The sequence below is a fragment of the Neoarius graeffei genome, chromosome 11 (assembly GCF_027579695.1).
Source record: "Neoarius graeffei isolate fNeoGra1 chromosome 11, fNeoGra1.pri, whole genome shotgun sequence".
Classification (NCBI taxonomy): domain Eukaryota; kingdom Metazoa; phylum Chordata; class Actinopteri; order Siluriformes; family Ariidae; genus Neoarius; species Neoarius graeffei.
This window is the reverse complement of record NC_083579.1, coordinates 59,849,794-59,867,034: the sequence shown is the minus strand read 5'-3', so window position 1 is coordinate 59,867,034 and position 17,241 is coordinate 59,849,794. Positions and strand designations below refer to the sequence as shown.

The 17,241-nt window shown below is 42.3% G+C and overlaps 1 protein-coding gene across 2 annotated transcripts in view; it reads right to left on the bottom strand.

Moving 5' to 3' along the window:
• Positions 1-1,053: 1,053 nt before the first annotated feature.
• The window catches only part of tyro3 (TYRO3 protein tyrosine kinase), a 35,997-nt gene continuing 19,809 nt past the window's right edge, over positions 1,054-17,241 (bottom strand). The window contains exons 9-19 of one of the 2 annotated variants that reach the window (XM_060934389.1): positions 15,375-15,513; positions 10,703-10,829; positions 10,463-10,563; positions 10,266-10,361; positions 9,892-9,972; positions 9,699-9,791; positions 8,675-8,796; positions 7,329-7,438; positions 7,017-7,176; positions 6,298-6,434; positions 1,054-2,613 (exon numbers count right to left, since the gene is read on the bottom strand). In XM_060934389.1, coding sequence (XP_060790372.1) covers positions 2,199-2,613; positions 6,298-6,434; positions 7,017-7,176; positions 7,329-7,438; positions 8,675-8,796; positions 9,699-9,791; positions 9,892-9,972; positions 10,266-10,361; positions 10,463-10,563; positions 10,703-10,829; positions 15,375-15,513 — 1,581 coding nt within the window. In that variant the 3' untranslated portion in view covers positions 1,054-2,198. The remainder of the gene's footprint in view (positions 2,614-6,297; positions 6,435-7,016; positions 7,177-7,328; positions 7,439-8,674; positions 8,797-9,698; positions 9,792-9,891; positions 9,973-10,265; positions 10,362-10,462; positions 10,564-10,702; positions 10,830-15,374; positions 15,514-17,241) is intronic. The other variant, XM_060934390.1, reaches the window with a different exon arrangement.

The window sequence follows — 17,241 nt, the reverse complement described above, 5'->3', positions numbered from 1 at the left end:
AATTCTAAACATCTTACTGCTGTCTATAACGCTGTTTCTGTGTTTACTGTGCACTATGATGTCCTCGTTCGTCGCCGCCATATTTGTTGTTGTCAGTAACTTTTGACCCTGAGCTGCCCTCTAGTGGCTGTATTGCAACAGGAAGGACGCATAGACCTGTATATGTGAGCAGTGACTGTTACAACGCTTATTTTTGTGCGTAAAGGGAGCAGAATTTAACCTTTTAACAGCCAGATTTATATAGTCATGGGGAAACATTTGTGTTGTCAGGGACGAGCGGAACACAACTACTGAGAGGACCGGAAGGGAGAAGGAGCGCCAGGAAAACAAGATGGCCGTCGGCCCTAAACCTTCTTACTTCAATTAAAGTAACACTAACATGGACTAGAATGATAGTTGGTGGTGGTGTTGTTCCCTTGAATGATGTATTTTTACTGACAAGACTTTCTATGCTGGAAGAAACTCTAATATGAATGGATACACATAACACATACACCTCAGGACTGCGCACCTTACCTTGCAATACTTCGTAATGTTTAACATTTTATATGACTCTCTCTGTGCAATACTTTTAAATGTGCAATGAGCAATACCTCACTCCATAATGTGTAGCACAACACATACACCTCAGGACTATGCACCTTACACTCCCCTTTTTTTCTTCCTCTCTCCACTGTTTTGCACAGTTATTGGAGATGCTTTAATCTCATTGTACATGTGTATAGTGACAAAGACATTCTATTCTAATTTCAAAAATCATGAAAAGATAACTGCAAATAAACTACAGTGAAAGATCCACTCGTCTGTTTAGTATTGTGCTACACAGGGTGTTTTAGTGTTTGTCATATTCTGCTGTTTTTATGCAGCCCGATATCACATTTGTAAAAAGGGAACAGCTGTACAGATGTTCAGCAGCCCGATAATCCTGGCTTGCGATGAAACCGGACCAAGCTGGATTTCACAAAGGACATAAAAGCACCTGTGTTCAGATACCTAAATATTTCTCCCATTGGGTTGAATAACCACAATTCAATGACTACTTCAAAATTCATGTTTATTTAAAAAAAAAAAAAAAGCAGCTAGATTTTGATCAGAAACTCCTCCTGCTTAAGTTAAGGATAGCACAAGGTCAGCTCCACTGTAATACTGTTTGAAGGAACTTTCCCATTAAACAAAAAGAACTTTAAAAGTTTCGTATGTTTCAAGTGTCCGCTAAAAGCTGGGTGTAGTACCAGTGTCAAACTGGCTTTACCACAGCCTACAGGTTATGGAAGCTATCCGAAATGTGTTGCCTGTACATCACTTCCATTGTTACATGGCCTAAGCTTGATCTGTATACAATCATAGTCAAAATAAGTGTCACTTGCTGTTCTAATGTACACCTATTAAAATAAAAACAATAATCTAACTCACTGGACAGACAGCATGATCCTAGTTACTTATTGTGTTACTGCATCATCTATTTACATCCATTTCTGACAAGGAATGTTAAATACTTTAAAAGATATACTCTCTTAAAAGGGTACAAGTTTAAACATGCAAACAGAAAACATTTTATACCGGTACACTAATGAAAGAAAGAAAACGCAATAAGTTATTCTGCCTGCAAAAAGCACACTTGAATTCTGCAACATTTGTTGAAGGTGGGCCATTCAACATTAAAACAGCCTAAAACAAGCACAAAGAGACATCTCAACACTTCACATTTATGTAACTCACCAATCCTGTGTCGATGTACAAACTCTGCAATACTGGCATTGTAAAAAGACAAAAACTATTATCTTACATGACAAAGTAAAAGCAACAGATTTCTGACACAGGAAATACATCAACCTTAAGGAGAAACATTAAAAGTAAAGTAAATCAGTGCTCAAAGTTAATAAACCCACTTTTACAGTTATGAATTTTTAAAGAGCTATTTCAGTGTGAAAACTTTATTTTAATACAGGCTTGTAAACATTTACTAAAACATAGAACTACCTTTAAAAACTATACCAGAAAGTAGGCATTAGCTGATTGTATATGTCTATGTTGCCTCACAAAATATAGTGTTAACATATTCTTTATAAATCAGACATCTCACAAATTCCTTCAGGACTTGATCATCCTTTTACTGCTTTTCACAGTGCCACCAGTTTGAGCACAGTAGTCTGTGATTAGTTCAGTCAGGAAACGTTGGATATAATCCAAAAAAAAAGTCACATATTTATGATAAAATCATCATCATCTTTGATATCCTCAGAGAGGCCATCCTCAGACTGTCTGCTCTCCCTGTCTGTCGACCCACATGGGCCAATAATGTAGCGATAGTCACCGCCAATAGCCAGTGCAGCCCCTGAGGACACTACAAGCCAGTCTTTTTCATCCTTCTCCATATCTGCACATTGCCAAGGCACACCCCACTGCGGATCATAAGTGCTCAGCGTGTCGGCAGTGGCCCCAAGTCTGGAATCTGGCTCCTCGCCACCATCTTCCAGGTTCACATAAAGCAGTGGCTCCTTTGTAGCTGCTGAAGAAAGTTCAGTCCAAAGACCATCCAACTGAGCTACCAGTTGCTGGAAACTGGGACGACACTTAGGGACAGGAGACCAGCAGCTGTGCATGATCTCATAACTGAATGGAAAAAGGGAAAAACAAATCTCAGGATATTTTTCTTCTTCTTCTTATTATTATTATTATTATTAATTATAGGAAATTGAGCCATAAACATATGATCCTCAGTGAGGTCAAAATAGATAAATTTCAACTTTATATACTTGTAATTTTGGTGTAAAACATGTCATATATTCATCTCATCTCATTATCTCTAGCCGCTTTATCCTTCCACAGGGTCGCAGGCAAGCTGGAGCCTATCCCAGCTGACTACGGGCGAAAGGCGGGGTACACCCTGGACAAGTCGCCAGGTCATCACAGGGCTGACACATAGACACAGACAACCATTCACACTCACATTCACACCTACGGTCAATTTAGAGTCACCAGTTAACCTAACCTGCATGTCTTTGGACTGTGGGGGAAACCGGAGCACCCGGAGGAAACCCACGCGGACACGGGGAGAACATGCGAACTCCGCACAGAAAGGCCCTTGCCGGCCACGGGGCTCGAACCCGGACCTTCTTGCTGTGAGGCGACAGCGCTAACCACTACACCACCGTGCCGCCCTCAACACTAACTCATTCTGCAAAATGGAACTGGGATAGAGCTTTCTAACTCCAAAGCCTTGATGTGTCAATTTTTGCTGAACATTTCTCTCCCTTGTAAAAGCTGCTCCAGTCCTTCAAGATAAAACAAAAGTTGCAATGAAGGATGGTAGTTCCATGTACAAGTGAAATTTTACATCTATTGTGTTTGCATAATGTATGCATATCCTACACTATTTTATGCACAAATATGTTGATATTTATTAGGAGTCTAATGATACACTTCCATCATAGTTTGATTCGATTAATGATACTGGCTTCACAGTTCGATTCAATTCAAGTCTCAGAATATTTTGAACAAAATTTTTCATAAACACAAATTATGACTGAAGACTTTATTTCTGAATCATAAATAATGCAAAATGACTGACCCGGGTAAAATGATCAATTGGAACATAATGAGCTCTGTAGCAGCACTTAAGATGTCATTTTAACTGGACACAGAGCTCTAGTGTCGGCTTCTGTGACCTCTTTCTTGGGCACTGTAGATTGCTATGGCGAGAGGTTCATGCTGTTTGAAAGCTACTGAGGAGCTCTTTTTAAAAACTGTGAAACATGGCTGTGTAACCATACACCCGTTGTGATTCAGAGCTATCGGTCACGTCACAAGTGCAGATGAATCCTGGTAATTGCGCAGGCTCTCTCCAAAAGGGTGTGATCATGTGACAAGTGTGCTCTCTATGTTGTACTGTATATTTTAACTCCATGGGTTGTGCAGTTTGTAGCCTCTGATGTTCAAAACAGTGCAACTGCATCATATGCATATTTAAAGGAGATACGCAGAACCATGGCCTCACTTTGTGTATAAATGCCTTGAGACCTCAAGAATGGCATAGAAATAGTTTTAAGCGTTAGCAATAAATCCAATATAGTAATTTTTACAATTAAAGTGATTCATATAGGTAGTGGTCTGAGTGAATGACCTTGACATCTGTGACGTCACAGCAGGAAGTCTCCTCGCCATTTCAGTCCCCCATTTTGAGCTAATTTATCGGCAGGTCACGTAGATGTGTTGCTGGCAGGTGCAGCAACACGACATATGGTGGACTTATGTTAGTCTGGCTAACGCGACTTCAAAGCTCTGCGAGCATTTGGTCTGGCAAAGATATTAAGCCCAACCGTTTCCCAAAGCGCGTGGTTGACCTGCCTCCCTGAAATGCCTCAATTTGCTACTGGTCGAAGCCAGAAAAGGCTGTGACGAAGCTTAAACCAAATCACATCACTCTTTCCTCTGACGTATGTGACGCGACAGAAACTGCTTGAGTAACAGGAAGAAGATAAATACCTCCAGGGCTGCTCTTTGCTCCGTTTTCAATGAGAACTTCCCATTGAATGCTTTCAATACAGCATCTACCGCTGTGTCAAAGGCTTGCCGCTGCTCCATGTTCGTAATGTTTCTAGTGAATGAAGCGCTTCCGGCATAGATTCTGTAAACAATCTATGGCTTCCGGTCGCAGTTCTACTACGTCACTGCCTTGAACACGCCTCTACCCAGGGCCGTTGGAGATGCTCAAAGTTGATTGGCTCCCGATTTTTCGGGAGCTTGGAAGAGCTGTAGATAGCTTGCCTGGCCAGACTAAGCTCGCAACAGGCCCTCGTGTTGCGTCATGCTTAGGATGGGCGGGCCCAGGCTAGACTTATGTTGCATTTATGGCCCAAAAATGTTCAAACTGCAAAGATTTGTACGCATTTTGCGAGAAGTTCACAGCTTGGGCGCCTACAAAGTGGTCTCTCGTCTGCTCTGCACATTTTACTGAAGATCTGTTGAGGAGCGTTGGCTATAAGCCCGTATTGAAAGAGGGTGCAGTACCAACAATTAAGAAAAGACGACTACAAGAAAAGGAAAGCAAATTCAGTTCCACCAGTTCTCCCGGAGTGTGAGCCGAGCAGTAATGGAGGAGTACTCAGTATGGAGAAAATGGAGAATGAGTGGACCAGTCATCAGATTTCTCCACTGGATATGCTTTCTTTTCCCCCCCTCTGGATATGCTTGCCTCAGCAGCAATATCTCACCCTTACGTGGAAGAAGCAAATGAACAAAAAACTGAAAGTCAGATTGTTTCAAAACAATTGGCCACAAGCTCGGCCTTCAAGAACACAGACGGGTAAGATGCGACTCTCATTTGGTTACATAAAAAACACCACTCGTTGTTTACCTGCATTTAGATTAATACATGTAACTTGTATTGTGTATTTAAGTTACCGGTATAAGATTATTTAATTTGCTTCAGAATGTGATTGTCTCAGTTCATCTGATTATTTAATTAGCCTTTTACATTTTATCAGTGAAAATGCATGCATGTACATGTATGTTGCATAAGTTATAACACTTATCCTGTTTTAATGAGAGCCGCATGAGACTCTCAGTTCAATTCCATCCAGTTCTCTAGACTGCTTTGTTCTCTGGCTTTATTTCGTAAGGTGGGGGCCTCCGTGGCTGACGTGTTACTATCAGATTCACTTTCCGATGGTTCGAACTGATACGGTTCTACGTGTATAGCAGTAGCATGTACACACACTCCAATTTCAGGACCATCACAGTCCTATGTATTACTATCTGAGGAATTCAAAGAACCTCCAATAAATCTAACTGAAGAGGCCATTGCAACCACTCTCGCCTGCCAAGTCTGGCTTTGGTCTACAGCACCGGTTCCCACTGTGACGTTACCCACCCAGGGCTGGCTGGCTCAGCGGGGCAGCTCGAATGCCAACTTTGCGGCCGATTTTAACTCTCAAAAATATATATATTTTTTATTCCTAATTATGCTGCATACAAGAGTCAAGGATGGGGATGCTATCCACTCAGAAATTTATTTAAAAAGAAAGGTTCTGCGTATCTCCTTTAATTGCATAGTGATTTCCACAATGTGAATCTCACATTTGGATGATGCACATCATATTTTTGACCCATGACACCATTTATTAATATTTAAAGCTGTATCCAGCATTTCAGCCTGATGAGTAAAGTTAAGCAGAATAAACACAGAATCATCGGCTTGGAGCATAAATAGACAGAGAAGTCATTCTGGTCACATTTGCTCACGTAATACTAGACATGGAGAACTAATAGCATAAAATGGTAAGGATTCAAACTCACATGTCATCAGGACAGTCGGGGGGCTGTTTGAGCCTTTCACCCTTGATGAGGTATTCATAGACTTCGGAGTTCTCCACCCCAGGATAAGGAGTCTGTCCTCGAGCCATAATCTCCCACATGGTCACCCCAAAAGCCCACTGAGGAAAATAACACGGTCTCAAACAATATTCTCTACCAGACTCTAAATTGGCTCTAGATATGAATGGGTTTGTGAATATGACCAGACTTTGAGGGTCCTGTCTCTCATCCAGTGTCCCTGTGACAGGCTCTGGATATATCACAACTCTGACCAGGATTTAAAAAAAAAAAAAAAAAACCCACCCCAATAATGAATAAACAACTGATTTAATGCTACAAGTCCATTAGTTTATGATACATATGTGGCTGTCAAGGAATTTTTTTTAACCTATTTGTCCATGACATTTTGTGGTTTTCTATTTTCACTGACAGTCTCATTGCTGACATTACTGTAATGTCAATATTCAATGTAGATTATTAACACACATTAAGTAGAAGTGGAGTTAATTACATTAATAGCATAAAACACCTACTCAAGAAATATAGGTTTATGATGACTTTACAATATGGTGGATGCACTAATCAAGGTAGCAATCAATAGCAGCTGAAACACCATTCACCGTTTTCCTATATCTATGGTTATCTTGAAATTATGCCTATTCAAAAGCACTTGTATAAACAAAAACAGACGCATATATTACCACATCACTTTGTGTTGTATAAACATTGTCGGCCAAACTTTCGAGTGCAATCCACTTCACTGGTAACTTTGAGACAGACCCTTGTCTGTAATAATCACCACTGTAGATCTTCTTTGAAAGACCAAAGTCTGCTACACATACGGTCATATTCTCATTCAACCTAAAACAGAGGAGTGAAATAAATAAAACGAGATTTACTTTAGTAGGCCATCAGTTGAAACATGGCCTTTAATATGAAACTGTTTGCTGGATACAGAAGCTACTCATGGAAGCTTGATCTAACTGATTAAAAGTGTCATTGAGCAGACTCACATGCAGTTGCGAGCAGCTAAATCCCTGTGGATGATGTTTTTGCTGCCAAGATATTCCATTCCCCGAGCAACATCCAGCATGAACTGAACAAGAGTTTGTAGGGAAAGGGTCTGTAGGAAAGACCAAAAAAAAAAAAGGGATGAAGTATTTTAAATGTTTCTCTTAAAAAAAAAAAAAAATTGCAAATCCATCTCATCTCATCTTCATCCACTTATCCGGAGCCCGGTCACGGAGGCAGCAGCCTGAGCATGGAAGCCCAAACTTCCCTCCCCCCAGACACCTCGGCCAGAACACAGAGGCATTCTCAGGCCAGCTGAGAGACATAGTCCCTCCAGCGTGTCCTGGGTCTTCCCTGGGGCCTCCTCCCAGTGGGACATGCCTGGAACACCTCCCCAGGGAAGCGTCCAAGAGGCATCTGAAAAAGATGCCCGAGCCACCTCAGCTGATTCCTCTCGATGTGAAGGAGCAGCGGCTCTACTCCGAACTCCTCTTGAGTGATTGTGCTTCTCACCCTAATCGAGGAGCTGGGTTCCGGAGCCCAAGCTGTGCATGGAGGTGAGCCCGACTATCTCTAGCTGGTACCGCTCAACCTCCCGCACAAGCTCAGGCTCCCCCCCCCAGTGAAGTGACATTCCATGTCCCAACAGCTAGCCGCTATGTTCGGGGATCAGGTTGTCGAGGCCCCTGCCTTCGACTGCCACCCAATCCACACTGCACCGGCCCCCTACTACTACCTCTGTGGGTGGTGAACCCACAGGAGGTCGGACCTACGTCACTGCTTCGGGCTGAGCCCAGCCGGGCCCCGTGGGCAAAGGCCCGGCCACCAGGCGCTCGCATACGAGCCCCAACCCCAGGCCTGGCTCCAGGGTGGGGCCCCGGCTGTGCCATACCGGGCGACGTCGCGGTCCTCGTTTTATTAATTTCCATAGGGGTTTGGTGAACTGCTCTTGGTCTGGCCTACTGCTCTTGGTCTGGCCTGTCACCTAGGACCTGTTTGCCTTGGGAGACCCTAACAGGGGCGTAATGCCCAGACAACGTAGCTCCTAGGGTCATTCAAGCACATAAACCCCTCCACCACAATAAGGTGGCAGTTCTAGGAGGGGTAATTGCAAATCCATGTTCATGAAATTTAGAGAGCAAATGTCGAACTATGAATGCAGAGGATTTTAACAACAGACATCAGTTGAATGAATGATTTAACGCAAGTCTATTGGTTTAGGCTACGTTACATAATGTGCAACATAACTGTATAAGAAACCTATACTTATGTATTTTTATATACTTCTTTTTTATTCTCATTTACAGTCTTATTGCTGTTATTAGAACAGATACCAGGAGACACTCACAAAGGGTTCGTCCCCCAGACGGGACATAAGCAGGAAAGTATGCAGGTCACCGTGTTTCATGAAGGGAAGGATCACCATAGGAATTGGTAACCGTTGCTGGGGTCGTCTATGCAGACTCACACCTGTCAGAAAGAAACACATATCCTGTGATTTCCATCCAAGTCAATGAAGGAGTCAGACAATTCAACGTTACACATTGTACTGGTTAAGTTTCTCTCTCAAATCACAGAGATCTGCTGGTTTATATACAACATGGCCAAAAGTTTGTGGACATCTGACCAACACACCCATGTGTGCTTTTTGAACATCCCATCCCAGATTTAGCCCCCCTTTTCTGCTATAATAACATCCACTCTTTTGGGAAGGCTTTCCATGACATTTTGTACTGTGGCTGTGGGGATTTGTCCATTCGGCCACAAGAGCATTAGCAAGTTCAGGCACTGATGTCAGGTGAGGATGCCGGAGGTGCAGTCGGCATTCCAATTCATCCCAAAGATGTTCAGTGGGATTGAGGTCAGGGCTGTGTGCAGGCCACTCAAGTTCTTCCATACCAACCCCGGCAAACCAGGTCTTCATGGACCACGCTTTGTGCACAGGGGCAATGTCATACTGGAACATGTTTTGGATTGGCCCCTTAGTTCCAGTGAAGGGTAGGACATCCTATAAAATTGGGTGCCGGGGGCGTCGTGGCTCAGGTGGATAAGGTGCCAGACCATAAATCCGGGGACCCGGGTTCGATTCTGACCCGAGGTCATTTCCCGATCCCTCCCTGTCTCTCTCCTGCTCATTTCCTGTCTCTACACTGTCCTATCCAATAAAGGTGGAAAAAAAACCCAAAAAAAATCTTTAAAAAAAAAATTGGGTGGCAAGTTCCACACAAGGGTGTGACATTCAGGTGTCCACAAATCTTCGGCCACATAGTGCATTTAATGGCTCAATCCGATATAGACCATATATCTATAAAATGGGTTATATGGTACATTACAATGTTAATTTTCAGTAATCAAGAATTTCTTTTACTAACCTATGAGTTGGATGACATTGGGATGATGAAAATCCTTCATGTAGGCTGCCTCTTTAAGGCACTGCTCTATATCACTTGAAGAGTTGATATCAGCTTTTAACCAAAAACAACAGTCAGTGAATAAGCAAAATAAACTGTGGCCTATAGAATGACTACGCTTGCTGTGGTCATTGCATAAGAAATGTTCACTTACTTTTCAGTACTTTCACTGCCACTTTCTGCACAGAGCTGTCCTCCATCTTGAGAAAGGCTTCTCGCACAGAGCCAAACTCCCCTGTGCATGAAAACAGATTTTCTACTAATCTCACTGATTGTACGTTAAACAGCAGACATAATCTGTATTGTTGTTTGGTTAATTATTTGTAACTGAGCTCCACATTGCTTTCAGACAGTTTATGTTTTGGCTAGCACGTGAAGGGTTCAGAATGTTTTGAATACACAAAAATTCCCAGGCAAACCAGTGTTCATTTTGCTGCCAGCCTGTTAAACTAACAAGGCTTCTCTGTATATAGAATTTTGTTGTGTATTGAAATGGATGTCCAGGTCAGATGAAGATGCTTTCTTCACCTTTCCCTAGCATGTGCCCTAAGGTGAGAAGCCTTTCTGGAATGAGAACATCCCGCAACTTGGCCTTCAAGTCATCATTGATGCCCAGACTGTCCACTAGAAGGAGCACAAAGTTTCAAAAAGAATACAGTCACTGAAGCATACAGTTAAGCAACAATGATGTTCATGTTTATAATGGCTACTTGCATGTTATTTACACATACGCATGTGTTCTGGGAGCTCCAAGCCCTGCCTGTTGAAGGATCTTGCTGCAGTGAAGGACACCACAGATTCCATCCCAGATGACTTGAATACAGATCTGGTAAGAAAAGTACAATTCTTGGTAATATAAAGGAATATTCTCAGAATATTAAAAGCACTTGGAGCCGTTGTCTGCCAGTCATAGCCCACGACTGCGTTTGCTTACAATTAGTCCGTTTCTAGCTGTGCCAGCTTACCCAAATTGAGATTCTTTGCTTCTGCGGCGTACCAGGACTATTAGCAGAAGTCCCAAAACGGTGGCCACCAGCAGTCCAAAGAGCAGACCCACCCACATGTGCCCTCTTGGAGACTGAGCCTGTACAGCTGAAATAATGATCCAGAGCAAAACAATTTCCTCTATTAAGTGTTAGACATCAAGTTACGCAAAAAAAAAAAAAAAAAAAAGTGATTTTTACATAAACTCTTCTTGGATTATTGATTCATGCTATATCAATTGGCGTGTGTGTCAAATTTGTTTACAGAATGCAAATGGTCACATTTCTTTAAAATTAAAATGTTAACTTTATCACTTCCATAGGAAAATGATGAAGGAAAAGTTTAATATGAGGCATCAGGTGGTGATTTTCATTATGCTTTGGACCCATCAAGCCCACTGTGAGAATAGAGTGGTATCTGGAAACTTTTAGCCACAACTTTTAACAGCTTTTAGTTGTTGGCGAGAATGTTCGTGATGGATATTATCCCTCAGAAATGGCCCTTTTCCACTACCCTTTTTCAGCTCACTTCAGCTCGCTTCAGCTCACTTCAGCCCGACACGGCTCGCGTTTCGACTACCAAAAACCAGCACGACTCAGCTCGTTTCAGCCCTGCTTAGCCCCTAAAACTCGCACCGTTTTGGAGTGGGGCTGAAGCGAGCCAAGCCGTGCCGAGTGAGGTTGGGGGCGTGAGCAGACACTCCCCTGTGCACTGATTGGTGAGGAGGAGTGTCCTCACATGCCCACACACGCCCCGCGAGCGCGCTGGGACCTGTAAACACCACAAACCCGGAAGGAGAATAATTATGAATTACGAGAATTTCTGAAGCCTTATGCGCCTCGCCTCATCTATACGCTCTTGCCAGTATCTGTCTGCGTTGTTGGTGACAACAAGCCACAGCACCAAGACCAGCAACACTAACGACACCATGTCCTCCATGTTTATTGTTTACTATTCGGGTCGTGAGACTACCGCTTAAAAGATCACTGAATCAGTGACATACAGAGCATCGTGGACGAGTTCGCGGAGCGCAAGGCTTGTCGTATGCCCTTCAAATAATGCGCGCAGTAGGCTATTGATGTTTTATTATGAGCCATGTACAGTATGTCGCCTAATGTTTTTTTGTTTCTGAGTTACATGTTCGTTTGAAGGACTTAATGTACAAAATAACATAGTTGCACCCCGTAGTGTTGAAATTGGTAAACACAGTGCATTCAGTGAGGTTTGCACCGCCCTCCTTTTATTTCTGACTCTTCCTGTCACCGTTGCAACCTCTGAGCGCTCATTCGTATGCCCTTCAAATAATGTGCGCAGTATAGGCTATTGATGTTTTATTATGAGCCATGTACAGTATCCTAATGTTTTTTGTTTCTGAGTTACATGTTCGTTTGAAGGACTTCGTTTTTGTAGCCTAAAATGATGTTATGATAAGCTTTAATAAAGGGCCCGGTCATTTGCCCCGCCCCCGGCCCGGCTCTGACTTGTTCCGCCACTGTCACTGATGTCACTGTTTGCGCTGCTTAACGACATCACGTGACGTCCACCCACTTTCGCTAACTCCACCCAATGTGTCCACCCACTTCCAGCCAGCACGGTTCAGCGCGGTTGTAGTCGAAATGCAACTCCAACAGCCCCGCTCAGCTCGACTCAGCTCGACTCGGCACGGCACGGCTCAGCCGCGTTTGTAGTGGAAAAGCGGCATAAGAATGCTCACGAGGAATAAAATCTTTCAGGTGTTTGTGTATGTATTGACAGGTTTGACTACTGTTAAATAAGATACGGAATTCCACGCCCGTTTGAAGAGACTGATTGCTGTAGTTTTGAAAGTGGAATGTTGTCCCATTCTTGTCTGACATAGGACTTCAGCTGTTAAACGTTTCAGGGTTTCCTTTGTTGTATTTTTCATTTCATAATGCACCAAATATTTTCAATGGGAGACAGGTTTGGACTTCCAGGGTGGCCAGTTTAGCACCCAGACTCTTTGACTACGTTCAGACTGCACCCTGAAACGACCCATATCCGATTTTTTTTGCCCATATGCAACCTGTATCCGATTTGTTATTGACAATCTGAACGACACAGATCCGATTTTTTCACATGCGACCCAGGCCGCTTGGATATGTGGTCCTAAATCCGATGCATATCCGATATTTTCACATGCGACTGCAGTCTGACCGGACAGGTCGCATTCATGCGACCTACACGTCATCAACAAGAGACAAACGTCACTATTCTGCGTTGGCTAATCCCACCTCTTTGGTGGAAAACAACAACATTTGTACAGTTTTCAGAATTTAAATAGACTTTTATAGAACTGATCAAGCTAATGGTGGATTTGGTAGGGACCTGGATGTTGATCTGTTAGCCTGATTAAATAAAACAGTTTCTATAACTGATTTATAACTTAAACCATCCTGTATTACAAGATTATAAGATTGTTCTGGAAATTTCCAGTAATTTGACACCTTCGGTCTCATTAGTCTGCTGTTAATCAGATTATTGTGCGAGTTCCGCCGCCGCCACAAAAAACACATCGCCAGGTCTCGCCTCATCTCCATAGCAAACTGCACGGGTGTTTATGCACCTTGAGCCAGCGCTGAGAGAAGTTGCAGAATTCAGCTGGCTATAAACAATCTAAATAAATATTTATAAAAATGTAGAAAAAGTTTATTAATATGACGAAATAAATATGTGCAAATTATTAAGCCTGAATTAAGAGTTTGGTAATACAGCGGCCGTATCCCAAATGACTGCCTACTGAAGCTCGAGTGCACTATATAGAGTTTAAAAATCCATTACTTCGTAGTAACATGTAGTGCACTTATATAGAAATTAGAGAGACATTTAGGAGTCAACCCTCGTTACTAGGCTACACGTTTTCATTTCAGTTCAGAAACAAAAACACACACGACACCTCACACTTTAACACTAACCAGATAATTAAACAAACAAACAAAAAAAAGAAATCATTAAACATGAAGAGTGCGCTTTTTTTTTTGTTTACGTATTACGTAGATGTGCTTATTACGTGTCAACTTGCGCATGCGGGACACTTTTGGGTCATTTTCCGTTCATATTGGAGATCGCATACAAGTCTCATATAATTGGTAATGTGAACGGCCTAACAAAAAAATCGGATTTCACAACAAATCGGATATGGGTCGTTTCAGGTTGCAGTCTGAACGTAGTGTTTTACTATGGAGCCAATCACTTGGAGTATGTGCACAATGTGGTTTGGCATTGTCCTGCTGAAATAAGCGAGGCCTTCCCTGGAAAAAAAAAAAAAAGTCTGTATGGCAGCATGTTGGTCCTAATCCTGTATACATCATTCAGCATTAATGTTGCCTTCTCAAATGTGCAAGCTACCCATGCCATTTGCACAAATTGCACCACCAAACCATCACATATGCTGGCTTTTGAACTGTGCGCTGATAAAAAGCCGAATGGTTTCCTCTCCTCTTTAGCTAGGACGACACAACGTCCATGATGTCCAAAAAGAATTTAAAATTTCGATTTGTCAGACCGTAGGACAGTTTTCCACTTTGCCTCAGTCCATCGTAAATGAGCTCAGGCCCTGGATATTATTTATATATGGTTTGTTCAGCGATTTCCACAACAGAATTGTTCATTTTTAATGCAATGCTGCCTGAGGGCCTGACAACCACATGCATCCAATGTTGGTTTTTGGCCTTGTCCCTTGTGTACAGAGATTTCTCCAGATGCTCTGAAACTTTTTGTGATCCCCAGATTCTTTGCAATTTTACTTTCTGAAATTGTTGCACAATTTGCCTACACAGTCTTTCACAGAGTGGTGAACCCTTCCCCAGCTTTACTTCTGAGAGACCGGGTCTCTCTAGGATGCTCTTTTTATACCCAATCATGTTCCTGATCTGTTTCCAATTAACCCAATTAGTTGTGAGATGTTCCACTAGGTGTTTTTTCAAGCATTACACCATTTTTCCAGTCTTTTGTTGCCCTTGTCCCAATTTTTTGAAACATGTTGCTGACAAAATCAAAATGAGCTGCTTTTTTTTTCAGAAAACAATAAAATTTCTGTTTCAATATTTGATATGTTGTTTTTGTACTATTTTTAATGAAATATATGGTTTCCATGATTTGTCAAAATCACATTCTGTTTTTAATTTACATTTTACAGCATCCCAACTTTTTTGGAAATGGGGCATTACTGTTAAATTAGATTCTGAAATCCTATCTGTGCCAATCTGTGACAAATACAAGCTTGTTAACTAGCAGTTAGCTAGCCTGCTACCTACAAGGGATAGCAGGAGGAGTGTGTGCAAATTGTATAATCTGTGCATTCTATAGGTGATAGATCATGGTACTTCTAATGAGGGAAAATGGTAACAAAATGTTTCTTGGTTATTCAGTTGTTTACGGTGCATTAAAACCATATTAACCAATTTATTATTCTACATCATATTATAATTATTTTACATTTTTAAAATAAAATATTTTCATGGGTCGTTTCATCCAGCCTATAAAACATTTAACACTACAAAAATACATGAATGCACACAAACACAGAAAAATCATGCTGAGATTTGCAAAGCTATCAAGGTTTGATTGTCCAGCAAATTGAGCTCAACCCAAAATGCCACCACAGCAGATTCCCTAATTCTTTATCAGGCTTACCTGAAGCTGGCATAATGAGCACTGGCTGGCTCAAGGGCCCACATCCTACCACTGTACAAGCAGCCACTTGAAAAGTGGCATTGAAGAAGCGGGCACCTCCAGAGACATGAGCAAAGTTTTCCTTAAACAGTAATGGCTCCTTAAAATGAAGGTGTAGTTATTAAATATAGTTTCAAATTCATGAAGATAAAGCATATACTCGTCAAGGTTTTCTGAAAAAAATATCACTGGTGAAAGCCAAAGCTGTCATTATATACTACACACCACTGACACAGGATCACAAATTTGTTGCATCATCATTTCAGCCCTTCCACCAAGTCACTCACTATTTCACGAAATACAGTGAAAGTTGTGGGTAGAATTAGAATGCAATACTAACAAATCACATTTTACCACAGTACTGTTGAATTCTCAAATCTGTCTGTCCAGAAGGTGTTGATTAATTTCCTACAACAGTAGCTCTGACAATAATGAAGACCTCAAATGACAGGTTTATATTAATGCACGTGTTCTAATACATTAGTGATTCTATAGTGACAATTAATTCAGAGGGATTTGTATGGTGGAAGCACAAAATCTAATAATAACCAGATTAAAACATGTTATTCAGTAAAGAAAATCACCCACTCACTAATACAGTGAAGCTTTTTGTATTTGACATTTATGGAAGGACTTAAGGCCAATTTATACTGACAACCCAGTCCTCGCAGATAGCGTCGCAGACAGTGTCTGCGTAGCCCCCCCACCTTCGCAGACGCTCTGCGCGCACCTCCCAAAAATTGTGACCACCACAGAAGCCTCGCAGACAGCGCCGCAGACAAGAGGGCTCTGATTGGTCCACTCTACCCGCTGTACACGCACTTCCGCTTCCCTACTTTCCCGGTTTGTTTTGTTTTCACAACCGGCATTTTTAAAAACACGAGCGAAGATGGAGCAGCATGAAGAGCGGTTGATTGAGGAAGTACGTACATCTATACGACTCCAGTTCTAGTCATTATAAAAAAAAAAAGTTCTAGTCATTATAAGTAACCGGAGGATAAACACTCCACTAACCACACCCACCAACTACTCCTAGCGACTTCACGCCCCCTTGCGTTGTGCCGGTGAATAACATCGCGCACGCCTATTACTCCCGCTCAACAATAAATTACAACTGTCTGCGAAAAGCTATCTGCGAAAGCCTTGTCGCAAGAGCATGCAGAGGCCTTCAAGTGTCAGGACTTTGTAACTATCAGGAGTTTTCCACCATGGGAAAGTCTTCAGAGAATAAAGGCCAATTTATGCTGACAACCCAGTCCTCGCAGATAGCGTCGCAGACAGTGTCTGCGTAGCCCCCCACCTTCGCAGACGCTCTGCGCGCACCTCCCAGAAATTGTGACCACTGCAGAAGCCTCGCAGACAGCGTCGCAGACAAGAGGGCTCTGATTGGTCCACTGTACATCCGCTGTACACGCACTTCCACTTCCCTACTTTCCCGGTTTGGTTTGTTTTCACGACCGGCATTTTTAAAAACACGAGCAAAGATGGAGCAGCACGAAGAGCGGTTGATTGAGGAAGTACGGACATCTATACGACTCCAGTTCTAGTCATTATAAAAAAAAAAAAAGTTCTAGTCATTATAAGTAACCGGAGGATAAACACTCCACTAACCACACCCACCAACTACTCCTAACGATTTCGCGCCCCCTTGCGTTGTGCCGGTGAATAACATCACGCACGCCTATTATCCCCGCTCAACAATAAATTACAGCTGTCTGCGAAAAGCTATCTGCGAAAGCCTTGTCGCACGAGCATGCAGAGGCCTTAAGCCTTTGCACTTTTTGGTTTCTCAGTAAAATTACTACCTACATATTTTTTTTTGGTTTAA